This window comes from Cebus imitator, unplaced genomic scaffold (assembly GCF_001604975.1).
Source record: "Cebus imitator isolate Cc_AM_T3 unplaced genomic scaffold, Cebus_imitator-1.0 Scaffold260, whole genome shotgun sequence".
In the NCBI taxonomy this organism is placed as follows: domain Eukaryota; kingdom Metazoa; phylum Chordata; class Mammalia; order Primates; family Cebidae; genus Cebus; species Cebus imitator.
Genome location: NW_016107575.1, coordinates 2,048,158 through 2,065,882, shown reverse-complemented (window position 1 = coordinate 2,065,882; position 17,725 = coordinate 2,048,158). Strand labels below are relative to the sequence as shown.

The 17,725-nt window shown below is 38.5% G+C and overlaps 1 protein-coding gene and 1 pseudogene across 8 annotated transcripts in view; both read left to right on the top strand.

The window, feature by feature from the left end:
• The window catches only part of BRAF (B-Raf proto-oncogene, serine/threonine kinase), a 203,603-nt gene that overhangs the window by 45,140 nt on the left and 140,738 nt on the right, over window positions 1-17,725 (top strand). The window contains exon 1 of one of the 7 annotated variants that reach the window (XM_037728264.1): window positions 11,179-12,025. The exons of 4 other annotated variants lie outside the window; for them this stretch is intronic. In XM_037728264.1, coding sequence (XP_037584192.1) covers window positions 12,005-12,025 — 21 coding nt within the window. In that variant the 5' untranslated portion in view covers window positions 11,179-12,004. Of the gene's footprint in view, window positions 1-11,178; window positions 12,026-13,751; window positions 13,756-17,486; window positions 17,572-17,725 lie in introns of those variants that run through there. 2 more of the 7 variants (XM_037728265.1, XM_017499758.2) reach the window with 2 other exon arrangements.
• LOC108283420 lies at window positions 9,529-10,743 on the top strand (annotated as a pseudogene). The gene has a single exon (XR_001816832.2). The product of XR_001816832.2 is annotated as an aldo-keto reductase family 1 member A1-like (transcript).

Sequence of the window (17,725 nt, the reverse complement as noted above, 5' to 3'; positions counted from 1 at the left end):
TTTTTTTTAAAGAGAGACAGGGTCTCACTATGTTTCCCAGGCTAGTCTCACAAACTCCTGGTCTCACGTGATCCTCTTGCCTCAGTAAAGTTTTCTCAACCATTAATACAGCATTCTTTCTGCAGCCCGTGGATAAAGGAGTAATTTTGACTTTCAGTTCTTACTTAAGTATCTTTCATTAGTCTATAGCTGCCATAGATAGTTACTCCTGTGATAGATCTGAGCAACATTAATTGAAAATCTTCTGCAAATAATTCACCTTTCCAGATGCCATTAAGAATATTTGTGATTCATGAGAAGTCAAAATGGCACCACCATTAACAGGAGTTTGGAAGAAGTTGATTTTAATGCTCATGGATGACTTTGAGGGGTTTAGAACTTCAATGGAGGAAGGAACTGCAGGTGTGATAGAAATAGCAAAATAACTAGAATTAGAAGTGGAACCTAGAGATGTGGCTGAATTCCTGTCCATGACATAAAGGATCTACAAGTGCTCCTCCAGTGAATACACTAATGATAAGAAAGCAAAACAGGCCAATAGCAATGTCATGATAACCCTTGAACACATGAGAAGTTGCTTCTTACAGATGAGCAAAGAAAGTGGTTTTTTGAGATGGAGTCAACTCCTGCTGAAGATGCTATGAACACAGATAAAATGACAGCAAAAGATTTAGAATTTTATATACAATTAGTTGATGAAGCACTGGCAGATTGGAGAGGATTGACTTCAGGTTTGGAAATAGTTCTGTGGTTCAAATGCTATCAGACCGTACTGCCTGGTACAGAGAAATATTTTGTGAAAAGAAGTCAATCAGTGCAGCAAACTTCATGGTTGTCTTGTTTAAGAAATTGCTGACCAGGCGCAGTACCTCTCCCCTGTAATCCCAGCACTTTGGGAGGCCGAGGTGGGCGGACCTGAGGTTAGGAGATGGAGACCAGCCTAGCCAACATGGTGAAACCCCTGCTCTACTAAAAATACAAAAATTAGCCAGACGTGGTGGTGGTTGCCTGTAATCCCAGCTACTAGGGAGACTGAGGCAGGAGAGTTGCTTGAACCTGGGAGGCGGAGGCTACATTGAGCCAAGATTGTGCCACGGCACTCACAGCCTGGGCAATAGAGTGAGACTCCATCTCAAAAAGAAAAAGAAAAAAAAAAAAAGAGAGAGAAATCGTCATAGCCACCCTAACTTTTAGTAAGTCCTGACTTGATCAGGCAGCAACCATCAACACTGAGGCAAGACCCTCCACCAACACAAAGATGATAACTCATTGAAGGCCCATGTTAATTGTTAGTGGGTTTTGGCCGGGCCCAGTGGGAGTGTCTGTAATCCCAGCACTTTGGGGGGCTGAGGTTGGGTGGCTCACCTGAGGACAGGAGTTCGAGACCAGCCTGGCCAACATGGTGAAACCCCGTCTCTACAAAAAATAGAAAAATTAGCCAAGCATGGTGACACTTGCCTGTAATCACAGCTACTTGGGAGACTAAGGCAGGAGAATCACTTGAACTCAGGAGGTGGAGGCTGCAGTGAGCCGAGATCGTGCCACTGTACTCCAGCCTGGGTGACAAAGTGAGACTCTGTCTCAAAAAAAAAAAAAAAAAGTAATTTTTAGTGGTTTTTAACAATATTTTAAAATTAAGAAATGTACTTTTTTTAAAAAAAAAAAAAGACATGCTATTGGATATTACTAGACTACATTATAGTCTACACTATTTTTTTTTTGTTAATTTTTAAATTGTGGCCAGGCATGGTGGCTCACACCTGTAATCCCAGCTCTTTGGGAAGCCAGGGAGGGTGGATTACTTGAGGTCAGGAGTTCGAGACTAGCCTGACCAACATGGTAAAACTCCATCTCTACTAAAAATACGAAAAAATTATCTGGGTGTGGTGGTGCATGCCTGTAATTCCAGCTACTCACGAGGCTGAGGCAGGAGAATTGCTCTAACCCAGGAGGCGGAGGTTGCAGTGAGCCAAGATTATGCCACTGCGCTCCAGCCTGGGCAACAGAGCAAGCCTCCATCTCAAAGAAAAAAAAATTGATACATAATGATTATACATATTTCTTGGGTACCTCTGATATTTTGATATAGGTATACAGTATATAATGATGAAATCAGGGTGATTGGGATACCCATCACTTTAAACATTTATCTTTGTATTGGGAACGATACAGTTCTAGCTATTTTGAAATATACAATATATTGTTAACTATAATTTCCCTACTATACTATCAAATACTAGAACTTATTCCTTCTATCCAGTTGTATGTTTGTCCCCATTAACCAACTTCCCTTTATCGCCTTCTCCCTCCATTCCTTCCCAGACCCTGGTAACTACTACTCTACTGTTTACCTCCATGATAACCTTTATGTATTCTGGATACTAGACCTAATAAAATTCCTGACTTGCAGCTATTTTCTTGCATTCTGTAATTTGTTTTTTTTACTTTCTTGAGAATGTTCATTGCACAAAAGGTTTTAATTTTGTTAAAGTATGATTTGTCAGTTTTTTTTGTTGCTCATACTTTTGGTGTCATAGACGTAAGAATCCATTGCTAAATCCAAGGTCATTAAGATTTACCCTTTGTCAGATGGCAAGATTGCAAATTTTTTTCTGATTCTTTTGATTGCCGGTTCACTCTAACGATTGTTTCTTTTGCAGTGCAGAAACTCCTTTTATTAGATCCCATTTGTCTATTTTGGCTTTTGTTGCCAATGCTTTTGGTGTTTTAGTCATGAAGTGCTTGCCTATGCCTATGTCCTGAATGGTATTGCCTAGGTTTTCTTCTAGGGTTTTTATGGTGTTAGGTCTTATTTTTAAATCTTTAATCCATCTGAAGTTGATTTTGGTGTAAGGTGTAAGGAAGGGGTCCAGTTTCAGCTTTCTGCACGTGGCTAGCCAGTTTTCCCAACACCATTTGTTAAACAGGGAATCCTTTCCCCATTGCTTGTTTTTGTCAGGTTTGTTGAAGAGCAGATGATCATAGATGTGTGGCATTATTTCTGAGGCCTTTGTTTTGTTCCATTGGTCTATATCTCTGTTTTGGTAACAGTACCATGCGATTTTGATTACTGTAACCTTGTAGTATAGTTTGAAGTCAGGTAGCATGATGCCTCCAGCTTTGTTCTTTTTGCTTAGGATTGTCTTGGCTGTGAAGGCACTCTTTTGGTTCCACATGAAGTTTAAAGTGTCTTTTTCCAGTTCTGTGAAGGTGGTCAATGGTAGCTTGATGGGAATAGCTTTGAATCTATAAATTACTTGGGGCAGTATCGTCATTTTCACAATATTGATTCTTCTTAACCATGAGCATGGAATGTTTTTCCATCTGTTTGTGTCCGCTTATTTCGTTGAGCAATGGTTTGTAGTTCTCCTTGAAGAGGTCCTTCACATCCATTGTTAGTTGTATTCCTAGGTATTTTATTCTCTTTGTAGCAATTGTGAAAGGGAATTCGCTCATGATTTGGCTGTTTGTCTGTTATTGGTGTATAGGAATGCTTGTGATTTCTGCACATTTATTTTTGTATCCTGAGACTTTGCTGAAGTTGCTTATCATCTTAAGGAGATTTTGGGCTGAGACGATGGAGTCTTCTAAATATACAGTCATGTCATCTGCAAATAGAGACAATTTGACTTCCTCATTTCCTAACTGAATACCCTTTATTTCTTTTTCTTGCCTGATTGCTCTGGCTAGAACTTCCAGTACTATCCAGAATCTACCAAGAATTAAAGCAGATTTTCAAGAAAAAAAGAAACCCATTCAAAAGTGGGCAAAGAATGTGAACAGACACTTTACAGAAGAAGACATTTATGAGGCCAACAAACATATAAAAAAAATGCTTATCACCACTGGTCATTAGAGAAATGCAAATCAGAACTAGATTGAGATGCCATCTCATGCCAGTTAGAATGGCGGTCATTTAAAAACCTGGAGACAGCAGATGCTAGAGAGGATGTGGAGAAACAGGAACACTTTTACACTGTTGGTGGGAGTGTAAATTAGTTCAACCATTGTGGAAGACAGTGTGGCGATTCCTCAAGGATCTAGAAATGGAAATTCCATTTGACCCAGCAATCCCATTACTGGGTATATACCCAAAGGATTATAAATCATTCTGTTATAAAGACACATGCACACGTATGTTCATTGTGGTACTGTTTACAATAGCAAAGACCTGGAACCATCCCAAATGTCCACCAATGATAAACTGGACAAAGAAAATGTGGCACATATACACCATGGAATACTATGCAGCCATAAAAAAGGATGAGTTCGTGTCCTTTGTAGGGACATGGATGAATCTGGAAACCATCATTCTCAACAAACTGACTCAAGAACAGAAAGCCAAACACTACATGTTCCCACTCATAGGTGGGTGTTGAATGATAAGGGCACAGGGAGGGGAACATCACAAGCTGGGGTCTGTTGGGGGGTGGGGGACTGGAGGAGGGACAGCGGGGTTGGGGAGGGATAACATTGGGAGAAATGCCTGATGTAGGTGATGGGAGGATGGAGACAGCAAACCACCATGGCATGTGTGTACCTATGCAACAATCCTGCAAGATCTGCACATGTACCCCAGAACTTAAAGTACAGTTAAAAAAAATATATATATATATTAACCCTTATATTTTCTTTGAAGAGTTTTGTTATTTTAGCCCCTATGTCATTTATTCATTATGAAGGTTTTTAAAATATGGTGTGAGGTAGGAGTAGACATTTATAGCTATGAATTGTCCTCTGAATGTTGCTTTTGCTGTATTCCATAAGTTTTGGTATGTGTGTTTTTTTGTTTTCATTTGTCTAAAAGTATTTTCTAATTTCTCTTGTGATTTCTTTTTTGACCTTGTATCTATATTCATGAGAAATTGGTTTATAATTTTCTTTTTTTGTACAATCTTTCCTATTAATGTGAAGGTGATGTTGGCATCATAAAATGAGTTGAAAATTATTTACTCCATTCTGTTTCATGGAAGACATTTTGTAGAGGTGGTCTCTTATCTTCTTTAAATATTTGATAGAGTTTGCCACAAGAGATTTATTTTTAGAAAGGTTTTCAACTATGAGTTTAATTTTCTTAATAGTTATAAGTTCATTCAGATTATTTGTTTTATCTTGTGAGAGCTTTGTTTTTCTTTGGTGTTTTAGGAATTGGTTCTTTTTTCCTAACATTTTGAATTTATGTAGAGTTTTTCATAGTATCCTTATTAACCTTTATATGTCTGTGTGTAGGGGAGTCTGTAGTTTTGTTTTAATTATTAGTATTGGTAATTTCTGTCTTCCCTTTTTGTCAGTCTTGCTAGAGATTTATAAATTTTATTGGTCTTTTCAACCAACCAGCTTTTGTTTTCATCATTTTTTTTTCTGTTTTCAATGTCATGGATTTCTGCTTTTTATTATTTTTGTGTTGCTTTCCTTGGGTTTATTTGTTGTTCTTCAAGTTTCTTAAGATAGACTTGAAACTGTTTTCCTTGCTGATATAATGGTATCAATTTAAGAGCTGGGCTTGGTGGCACATGCCTGTAATTCCAGCTATTTGGGAGGCTGAGGTGGTAGCATCACTTGAGCTTAGGAGTTTGAAACAAGACTGCGCAACATGCAAGACCACATGTCTTAAAAAAAACTGAAAAATAAAATAATTGTATAAGTTTAATAATATTAATTAACTGTAGCACTACTGTAGTTGCATCCCACAGATTTAGTATATTGTATATTTATTCAGTTGACTGTAGAACTAGCCTTGTTCGGATTAACCTTATTATCATGTATATTATGCCTTTTAAAATTGCTGGATTTCATATGCTAATATTTTGCAAATGATTATGAGAAATATTAGTATGTAGTTTGGGGCTTCCACTTGACCCAAAGATTATTTAGAAATGTGCTGTTTAATTTCCAAGTGTTTGGAGATTTTCCTTTTAACTTTCTATTTCTAGTTTAATTCTGTTATGGTCAGAGAGAGTACTTTGTGTGTGTGTGTGTTTTTTTTTTTGAACTTGCGAAGGTTTATCTTATGACTCAGAATATGGTCTGTTTTGGTGAGTGTTTCAGGTGCATTTGACAAGAATATGTATTCAGCTGTTAAGTAGAGTGTTATGTAAATATCGGATCAGGTGGGTTGATGATGTTCATTTCTTCCCTGTCAGTCTACTAGTTTTATCACTGAAAGAGGAGTGCTGAAGTCATCAAATAATTAATAATTAAGAATTTGTTTCCTATTTTTAATGTTCTGTAAGTTTTTACTTCATATTCTTTGAAGCTCCATTATTAAGTGCATATACATTAGTTATGCTTTCTATTATGTGAATTATATTTGAAGTGACTTACTTGTAGACTATATATAGTTGCGTCATTTTTAAAGTCTCTTATAACAATCTTGTCTTTTTATTTATATCTATAGACCATTTACACTTAATGTAATTTTGGCATGTTTAGATTTAGGTTTAGCAGTTTCATAATTTGTTTTCTGTTTGCTTCTTCTGTTTTCCATTACTCTGTCTTTTCTGCATTCTTTTAGGCTATTTGAACAATTTTTAGTCATTCTGTTTTAAGTTACCTGTTGTGGCTTAAAAATTCTTAATTCTCCATATAGTTTTAATGATCACTCCAGATATTACATTAAACAGATTTAACATTTTCACCACCTGCTTAAAATAAATTTATTTCTTTAAGTGGATTATGGCCACTTAAAGAAATATTAAAACTACGTAGGTCTCTTTATCTTATCTTCCCCTTTTCTTTTATTGTTGGCTACAAATTACATTTTCATTAATTGAAATCTTCATTAGACAATGCTTTTGTTTTTACTTTGAACTATTAAACATATTTAAGGAAACTCAGAGGAGAGGGTTTATGTATTATCTTTGTCTGCATGTTTACCATTTTGATTACTCTTCAACCTGCTCTTCCAAGTTTCCTTCTGGTATCACTTTTCTGTGTGAGGAATTTCTTTTAGCAATTCTTTTAGAACAGGTCTGTTGTTCTAAATTTGCTGGTAGCAAATTCTCTTAGTTCCCATTTATCTGAAAATATCTTTGGTTTTATGATCATTCTGAAAGATACTATGTTTTAACTGGATATAGAATTCTAGCTTGATAGTTTTCTTTCTTTCAGCGCTTCAAAATGTTGTGTAACTTCCTTCTGGCCTTCATGGTTTCTGCTGAAAAACCTGTTTTCATTTGAAGTGGTGTTCCCCCCTATATTTTATGGATTGTTTTTCTCTGTTTTCAAGATAATTTCTAGGCCGAGCGCAGTGGCTCATGCCTGTAATCCCAGCGCTTTGGGAGGCTGAGACAGGTGGATCGCCTGAGGTCAGAAGTTTGAGATCAGCCTGGCCAACATGATGAAACCCTGTCTCTACTAAAAATACAAAATGTAGCCAGGCGTGGTGGTGGGCCCCTGTAATCCCAGCTACTAGGGAGGCTGAGGCAGGAAAGTCGTTTGAGCCCAGAGGCAGAAGTTGTAGTGAGCTGAGATGACGCCCGATTGCACTCCAGCCTGACTGGCAACAGAGCAAGACTCTGTCTCAAAATAATAATAATAATAATAATATAATAATAATAATTTCTTTGTGTTTCATTTGCAACACTTTATGATGTGTGAGAGTGTGGAATTCTATGTGTTTATTCATTTTGGGATTCACTGACCTTGAACCTGTAGTTTTATGTCCTTTGTCAGATTTGGGAAGGTTTTTGACATTATTTCTTCAGATATTTTTAATCATCCTCTTCTTCTTTGCTTTTAGAAGTTCACTGACCAGATGCTAGATCTTTTTGTTACCGTCCCATAGATCCCTGATGTATTACTCCATTCTTGAATTGCTATAAAGAAATGCCTGAGACTAGGTAATTTATAAAGAAAAGAGGTTTAATCGGTTCATGATTCTGCAGGCTGTACAGGAAACATAGCAGATTCTGCTTCTGGGTAGGCCTCAGGAAACTTAAAATCATGGTGAAAGGCAAAGGGGAAGTAGGCATATCTTACATGGCTGGAGCAGGAGCAAGAGATGGGGAGGGGACCACATACTTTAAAATAACCAGATCTCATAAGAACCCACTCACTATCACAATGACAGCACTAAAGGGCAAGGTGGTAAACCATGAGAAATTGCTTCCATGATCCAATTATCTTCCACCAGGCTCCACCTCCAACATCGGGGATTACAACTGAACATGAAATTTGGCTGGAAACATAACTTCAAACCATATCACCTAGGTTCTGTTCGTTTTATTTCAATCCCCACAGATCCATCAGTTGGAGACCCTAGTTCTTTTCCCGCTTTCTCAGCATATTGGCTCTTGTGAAGATTCTTCTGTTCCTGCTACCACCATGGGGTTACTTGAGGGTTGGGATGAGAAAAGTGAGGGGTTAAAACTGAGACACCATCTTTGAATGTTACTTTTTTCTTTGAGCTAGAACTGGCGGGCTTCCCCCAGAGCTCTCTGTACCCTAGTGCCCCCTTCTGGGTTGGCTGGGAGACACTAGAATTTCTTTTAAAAAGTAAAATCACTGATGGTTTGGTGTTGATTCGATTCCTTGTCCTCTATCCCGATCTGGGATAGGTTGCATTCCCAGCTACTTGCAGCTACTAGCTAATATACTGGACAACACAGAAAATTATATTGCATATAATGCTATTCTAGAGAAGCTGCACGCATTAAACAAAACAAAAATAATAAATTGCAAAGAGGCCAGGTGTGGTGGCTCATTCCTGTAATCCCAGCACTTTTGGAGGCTGAGGCAGGTGGATCACTTGAGATCAGGAGTTCAAGACTAGCCTGACCAGCATGGTGAAACCCCGTCTCTACCAAAAATACATAATTAGCCAGTCATGGTGGTACACACCTGTAGTCCCAGCTACTTGGAAGGCTCAGGCAGGAGAATCACTTGAACCTGGGAGGCAGAGGTTGCAGTGAGCCAAGATCGCACCATTGCACTCCAGCCTGGGCAACAAGAGCAAAACGCCATCTTAAGTAAATAGATAAATAAATAGCACAGAACAAGGTTGAAATTTTAAATCTTTGTTGAAATAAACCTAAAAGAAGAGTTAACTAGCAAAATGGACAAAGCTAAATTCCAAATCGTACTTTGACGAAAAAGTAAAAAAGAAATAAAAAGTATGAAGTAAAATGAAAGCTAAAATTGTGAGAGTAAAGTTAATATCACAGAATACAGATTAAATGATCCTACATACATCTAATAGAAATTTTATGAGAATACAAAAAAGAAGAAATAACAAAAATTTAAGAATTTCTCCTGAGTCAAAAGGCAAATAAGAGTCTTCGGAATCAAAGTTCCTTTTTTAACAAAGAATGAATAAGATCTGGACATGGTGGCTTATGCCTGTAAGCCCAGCACTTTGGGAGGTTGAGGCAGGAGGATTGCTTGAGCTCAGGAGTTTGAGACCAACCTGGTCAACATAGTGAGACCTCATCTCTACTAAAAAAAAAAAAAAATGGGTATGGTGGCATGCACCTGTAGTCCCAGCTATTTAGGAGGCCAAGGAGGAAGAATCATTTGATCCCAGGAGGTGGTGGCTGCAGTGAGCCATAATTATACCACTGCACTCCAGCCTGGGTGCTGGAAAGATACAAAATTAAACATATCCTGGTAAATTGAGGGTGCAGAACTGAGCCCAGGCCACACTACACTATTCACGCTCTGTGCTTACGCCGAAGGGACAATGGCGGCTTCCTGTGTTCTGTACACTGGGCAGAAGATGCCCCTGATTGGTCTGGGTATCTGGAAGAGTGAGCCCAGTCAACTAAAAGCAACTGTTAAGTATACCTTTAGTGTAGGCTACTGCCACATTGACTGTGCTGCTATCTATGGCAGTGAGCCTGAGATTGGGGAAGCCCTGAAGGAGGACGTAGGACCAGGCAAGGCAGTGCCGTGGGAGGAGCTGTTTGTGACATCCAAGCTGTGGAACACCAAGCACCACCTAAGGATGTGGAGCCTGCCCTCCAGAAGACTCTGGCTGACCTCCAGCTCGAATATCTGGACCTGTACCTGATGCACTGGCCTTATGCCTTCGAGCAGGGAGACAACCCCTTCCCCAAGAATGCTGATGGGACTATATGCTGTGACTCCACCCACTACAAGGAGCCTTGGAAAACTCTGAAGGCACTGGTGCTAAGGGGCCGGTGCAAGTGCTGGGCCTGTCCAACTTCAACAGCTGGCAGATTGACAACGTACTCAGTGTGACTTCTGTGCATCCAGCTGTCTTGCAGGTGGAATGCTACTCATACTTGACGCAGAATGAGCTAATTGCCAACTGCCAAGCATGTGGCCTGGAGGTAACTGCTTATAGCCCTCTGGGCTCCTCTGATTGTGCATGATGAGATTCTGATGAGCCTGTCCTGCTGGAGGAAGCAGTAGTCCTGGCATTGGCGAAAAAGTATGGCCAATCTCCAGCTCAGATCTTGCTCAAGTGGCAGGTCCAGTGGAAAGTGATCTGCATCTCCAAAAGTATCACTCCTTCTTGAATCCTTCAGAACATCAAGGTGTTTGACTTCACCTTTAGCCTGGAAGAGATGAAGCAGCTAAATGCCCTGAACAAAAATTGGCAATATATTGTGCCTATGCTTATGGTGGATGGAAAGAGATTCCCCAGGGATGCAGGGCATCCCCTGTACCCCTTTAATGACCCATACTGAGACCACGGCTTCTTGGCCTCTCTTCCAGCTCTCCAGTTAATGAGGTCCTGCCACAATGGAAAGAGGGAGTTAATAAAGCCACTGGAGCATCCAAAACAAACATCTCTCCTGCCTCAGCATCCCGAGTAATTGGGATTATAGGCATGCACTACCACGACCGGCTGATTTTGTATTTTTAGTAGAGACAGGGTTTCACCATGTTGGTCAGGCTAGTCTCAAACTCCTGACCTCAAGTGATCCACCTGCCTCGGCCTCCCAAAGTGCTAGGATTACAGGCGTGAGCCACTGTGCCCACCCTCTGTGCAATTTATTATTGTTGTTTAATGAGTGCAGCTCCTCGTAATAGCACTATATACAATATAATTTTCTGTGCTGTTCAGTATATTAGCCAGTAGCTGCATATGGCTGGGAATGTAGCCTGAGACCAAGGAACTAAATTTTATATTGTATTTAATGTTAATGTATATAAAATTAAATAACTATACACATCTAATGACTACTAGATTGGACAGCACAGCTCTACAATTTAAAAATCCTTATACTTTTTGGCTTTAAAAAAATTCTGATGCCTTAGCTCATCTCCTCGTTCAATTGTGTGTCTGTTTTTTGTGCTCTTGGTTTTTCTTAGGTGTCTAAAGGTTAATGAAGGTTAAAAATTATCAATATTGGAAGTTAGAGTAGGTTTTCTCAATTCTTAAGTGAGTTTCTTCTGGAGAAAGTGAATATTGAATATAAAAATCCATGAATTTCTACTTCTAAGTGAACGCAGCAGTCCTCGCTTTAGAGAATATGTGTACTTCTTAATATGTATATGTGTATAACCTGTGTCCCTGTGGTGGCCAGAATTTACTATGAGTAATTCTGTCTCTGGCCATAGTGTCCAGACAGAAATCCCTGTACGCTGATTACCCTTTTCCACCAGGTTTAGACCAGATACAAATATCTGGGAGTAAAGACTGAGTTTTTCTTGAACATGTGATTTGCATCTAAACAAAATGTGTTAACAGTTTTTGTTTGTTTTTAGTGAGAAATAAAAGGCAGCGATTTTGATTTGTAATGTCTCTTGTTAGGACAAGTAAAAGGAAAAAAAAATACTTAAAGTGAGCCAGAATTACTGACTAGGGAATGATAGTCATATAGGTTCACAGTGAAGCTTAGAAATCCTTTTATGGTTCTATTTCCTCTCTCTTTTGCTTTAGCTCTGTTCAGGAAACCAAAAACTGGCAGCAGACTAGTTGGAAGATAGATAAGGCTTTTTTTTCGTAGTTAACCTAAGAGGATATCACTAGAGACTTGGAAGTAAAGAGAGCTACCTGCAAAGACTTCTAATGCTAAGATTACCTGGAACCTGAATGCCCTTTGTTATGCTGCAGGTAGGGCATTTTCCTGCTATGAAAAGAAAATAACTATTATAAATAGTCTAATATTAATGAGTAAGTATGGAATTGGTGTTTTTCCTTTCAAATTTTAGCATATAATTTTGAAATGTTTTAAACTTACTTTTGAAATCTGTTTCTATTTTTGAGTTTCTCTTTTAAAAGTCAGTCTAAAGTATGTGTATCTTACATGTTAAGAATTATTAACTTCATTTTTTTCATAAAAATAAGCAGAGTTAAGACTTTCAACAGATGTCAGAATAGTTGAAGTTCTTCATCACTATCATAAGTTTCCTTTGTGACAGGTTTGTGATTCCTGTTGGGAATGTCATCTAAGTTCTCTGCGTCTGGTATTTTCTCCTATACTTTCATGACAAGAAAAAAAGCCTTTGATTATTTCTCTTTTCTCTCCATTCAGATGTTCACCACTGCTTTCCATGCTCAGATGTGATTTACATGCAATGGTGAATGCTCTTTCCTTCCTTTCCTCCTTGCCCTCTTTTATCCTCTTTCTTTCTTTCTTTTTTGGTTGGCCCTATTTAAATGGGATCTATCAAATATACCAAGTTTCAATGAAAGTTACCTCCTTGTGTTAACAGTCACAATTTCTCTTTTTATTTATATACTTAGTAACTTGATTATTTATACTTGAATTTTGTTTTAGTGCATAATCATATTGTAATCTTTTGAAGATATTTTAAAGTGGCAGTTAATCCCAACATTTGTAATACCAACAGTGCAGATAACTTAGTTGAATGACAACAGCATGAATAGCCTCGATTAAGTTGTGCATGTGCAGACAGCTACTGTGTATATCCTGCCTGCCACCTGAACAACAGTTATTTATTTTTTCTTTTTTTTTGTTTGAGACAGAATCTCGCTCTGCCATGCAGGCTCAAGTGCAGTGGGGTGATTCTGGCTCACAGAAACCTCCATCTCCCAGGTTCAAGCGATTCTCATGGCTCAACTTCCTGAGTAGCTGGAATTACAGATGCCTGCCACCACACCTGGCTACTTTTTGTATTTTTAGTAGAGACGGGGCTTTACCATGTTGGCCAGGTAGGTTTTGAACTCCTGACCTCAAGTGAACCACCCCATCTCCGCCTCCCAAAGTGCTGGGATTACAGGTTGAGCCACCTCACCTGGCCAAGTTTTTAATATTTTATATAGCCAGCACTTATAAACTACCTGCTTCATGCTAGATAGTATACTTAGGTGCTAGGTGTAAAACAGTGATCAAGTACAGTAGATTCCAAATTCACACAGCTCACAGTCCTAACAGGCTGTCATGCCTCGGTTATTTGTGACAATGTTTCCCACAGACGTTTAATTTTGGAATGATAGGATGTGGTACTCTGGAATGGTATCCCAGGGTTTTGGAGAACTGAGAGTAACTTGGGAAAGCAGGTTACAGTGAGAGAAAGTTGTGACTGGGAGTTGTACCAAAAGGCAGGAAACCGATGTGTATATTGTTACAGTGCATAAAAATATTTACAATTAAAAGTCCTGAACCTGTACTGCATCTATTGTTTCACATATTTCCATTCAATTTAAATCCTACTCCAGATACAGCCCCCTTCAGTTTAGTTCTGTGTGACAGAAATTTGATCTGTTTTACTGAAGACCCATTTGAATAGTAATTGTGAGCAATTGTTGAATTTGTAAATGTTAAGTAAATTTAGTGATTGACTTTGTGGACAGTGTGACATTATGGACAGCCATTCATGGTACTGTTTCCCCCCCACCCCTTCCCCTGCCATCCCTGGAACTTGAGGGTTTAATCTGTCCTTAATTAGCCAGAAAAAAATGTTTGATCCTCTTACTCAGTTTTAGATTATTTTAGATGATTTCTAAGCTTAACTCCAAGCTAGAATAGTTTCTGCTTATTGATTTCGTGAATATCACTTCTCTGTTTCTATTTCCCACCTTCTACCGGGCCAAAGGATTGTAGAACTATGATCAACAAACTCCTAAATCATCAACCTTTTCCTTAAACCTTAAAAAGTTTCCATCTATGTAGACACTTGTCTGGCCCCAGATTACAGTTTTACCATTCTCAAGTGAAACTGTTTGTTTCATCACAATCCACATAATTAAGGGTTAACATACTATTATGAAATAACAGTAAAAATTACTAATCCTTTCGACTCTCTATTTCCTCTCTCCTTTTATTACATGGGCCTGACAAAATGCCAACTACCTGCCTACACTTAGGCAATTGAATGTAGTGCTTTAAATTTATACCAAAACTCTCAACAGGGCATCAACAATGTCTGGCAGTGCAGTTGCTTCTTCAGTTTCCTGATTAAGAATGCGTTTCCTGGCTGAGCCAGTGGCTCACGCCGTGTAGTCCTAGTACTTTGGGAGGCTGAGGCAAATGGATCACTAGAGACCATGAGTTCAAGGCCAGGCTGGCCAACATGATGAAACCCCTTTTTTACTAAAAATACAAAAATTATCTGGGCGTAGTAGCATGTGTCAGTAATCTCAGCTACTTGGAAAACTGAGGCAGAGCGCCATTGCACTCTGGCCTGGACAACAAAGCGAGACGGTGTCTCGGGGAAAAAAAAAAAAAGAATGCATTTCCTCCACTCATTGCAAACCTCCCACAGCTCCCACTCCTATCTGTGGAGTTAACCTCAGACTTTACTGAGAAATTGAATGCAGCTGTTGTCATCTTTTCACCACCAATTCTATAGACCTATCTGCATTGCTCCCCTCGTTCTGTCTTCCTTTCAGTTGTTATCAAAGACCACTCCTGACAATCTGATTTCTCTACTTGTGACTCAGATTTTATATTTTCTGCATCTCACTTTTCCATATCATTTTTCTCCCCTCTATAGAATTTTCCCTTCAACCACAAACATGCTTTATTATCTCCCAGCTCCAATTACATCTGCAAATGTGTGTAAATATGAATGACCATATATGTACAGATATACGAATCCTACCGTTCCTAATGCCTTCTACCACTGTTATATGTTCCTATTCTTATCTAATAAATTTTCTTCACTAAGTATTTTTTCCTCCTACCTCGGTGTCTGTTTCTTTATTTTCAGCCATTTTTTGTTTCTCTTGTAAATGTTTATGGCCCCCAGGGCTGAACCTTCTTAGCCTGCACTCCCTTGTATTGCCTCCCAGTAGTGACTCCCAAATAGGTCTTCAGCTTCATCTCTCCTCCTGGGTTCCAAACTTGCATAACCAGCTGCCTTCTTGATCATTTAATCAGTCTCTCCTGTTGATGATGTAATATTTCATTTCTTTCCCTCATGGCATCACTGTCCACCCCTGTTACACACATCAGAATTTCAGAATCAGCCTTAATTCTTAGTTTTCTCTCTCACTCCTCCTCCATGTCTAATCCAGTAGCCCTACCTCCACTGTTTTCACCTTGGTCCAAGCAATGATCTCTTGCTTAACAAAACCATAGTCTCAACTAATCTTACTCACTACATTCATTCTTGGCCCACCATAATCCATTCTCCACTACAGGGATATTTAGAGGTACTATAATATATACTGCTCTAGAGTTATATTGTCTAGAATTAAATCCTGACTTCATCATTTACCAGCTGAGTGGTCTTGAGCAGTATACTTAACACCTGTGCCACAATATGCTCATCTATAAAATGGGATAGTATATTTTCTGTTCTCTTATTGTTATAAAGGAGTAACTGAGACTGGGTAATTTATAAAGAAAAGAGGTTGAATTGGCAGGTGATTCTGCAGGCGATACAGAAAGCATGATGCTGGCATCTGCTCAGCTTCTGAGTAGGCCTCAGGAAACTTGTAATCATAGCAGAAAGCAAAGCGAGAGCAAGCACATCTTACATGGCAGAAGCAAGGGGTAGGGGAGATGCTACACACTTTTAATAATCAGATCTTTTCAGAACTCACTCATCACAAGGACGGCATCAGGAGGATAGTGCTAAATTACTCATGAAGGATCCACCCCCATGATCTAGTCACCTCCCACCAGGCCCCACCTCCAACATTGGGGATTACAACTTGACATGAGATTGGGTCAGGACACAGATCCAAACCATATCAGATGTTAATTGTTAGTAATTAAAATATAAATCAGATTATGTCACAAGTACCTGTTTTTGAAACTTTAGATTCTCATTGCTCTTAGAATAGAATTCAAACTACCATGGCTTTCAGGACCCTTCATAACCTGGCACCTTGCCTAACCTTTCTGATATCCATCCTGTTTCTACTCTCCCCTTGCTTACCGTATAGCCACAATGACTATCTTTAACTTTCTAGCTAGAAACATGGCTTTTTGTGGGGTATATTTCCTATTATTTTTTCTTGGCTTTGGACCAATTTATTCATGTCAGTTTTGTGTTTGTTATACGTAAAAAATGGTGCCTTAAAAAATCAGTTAATTTTTTTTTTAACCTGGTGAATCATTTGTTTTATCTCTGTAAATGCTGGGACCAGGACCCACTCATTTTTCCAATTTTGTGAGAGATTGGTAAAATTCCTAGAAGTGGAATTCCTAGGTCAAAAAATAGGAATGTTTTCAGATAAATGATTTCTATTGAGTTAAATTATTTGAGAACTTAACATGTCCAAAAAAGTTTTCATTTGCCCTCATACTTGACTGGTAGTTTGCCTGAATGTAAAATTCCAGATTCAGAGTCATTTTTGCCCAGACAATGAAGACAGTATTCCACTATCTTTTAAAAAAAAATAACAGTTTTATTGAGGCATAATTCATATACCATACTATGTGCAATTTAGTGGTGTTTAATATATTCATAGAGTTGTATAGCCATCACCCCAGTCTGTTGTAGGACATTTTTATCACTCATTAGCAGTCATCCTCCATTCCCACCAATTCGCCCATCCCCCAGCCTTAAGGCAACAGGTAATCTCTTTTCTGTCTCCATTGTTTTTTAATGTTGCTGATGAAAAGTCTGATGCCAAATTAATTCTAGTTACCTTATAGGAAGCTTTTAGAGTTTTCAGTTTTGAATTTCTGAAATTTAATTATGTAAACTAGGATTTATGTAAATACGAGTCTTTCATCCTCCTTAGCCTCACTGAGCCCTTTTACTCAGAACATTGGTGTTTTTAACTCCAAATATTTTTAGCATTGTCTTTATTTCTTCTATTTTCTCATTTAGAACTCTTATTAAATGTATTTTGAACTTCCCAAGTGTATTCTTTTCTTTATATCTCTTCAACTTTTTACTTGTATCACCTATTTCTCTCTCCCTCCCCCCTCAGCCTACCTCCTCCCCCCCTCTTTTTTAACCTGTCTACCTTCTGGGATGTTTCTTTGTATTATATATCTCTACTATGATCTTTATCAACACTACTTCTGTTATTTATCCCTTCTCCTCAAATGTTTTCTTAATAATTTCAGTTTTCTCCTTGCCCATTTATTCTGTTTGTTCATTGGGACCTTTTTCTTTCCTCCTGTTGGATATTCATAGTGTCTTTCTGATTCTTGTTTATTGATACTTGTGAATAAGGACTAAATTGTTAAAAGAACTTTGCAGTTATATAGCTCTAGGATTCTTTTCTAAATGGTAAGTGACTACCCGTGTTGTATATTCATTGACTGGCTTTCTTCTAGGGTACAGGGATTTTAAGAGGCAGACTTAAGGCCACCCCAGTTACAAAAGTAAGGACAGCTTTAGTATATTTATTTCTAGAAGGAGCTAGCAAACTTACTTAGTATCC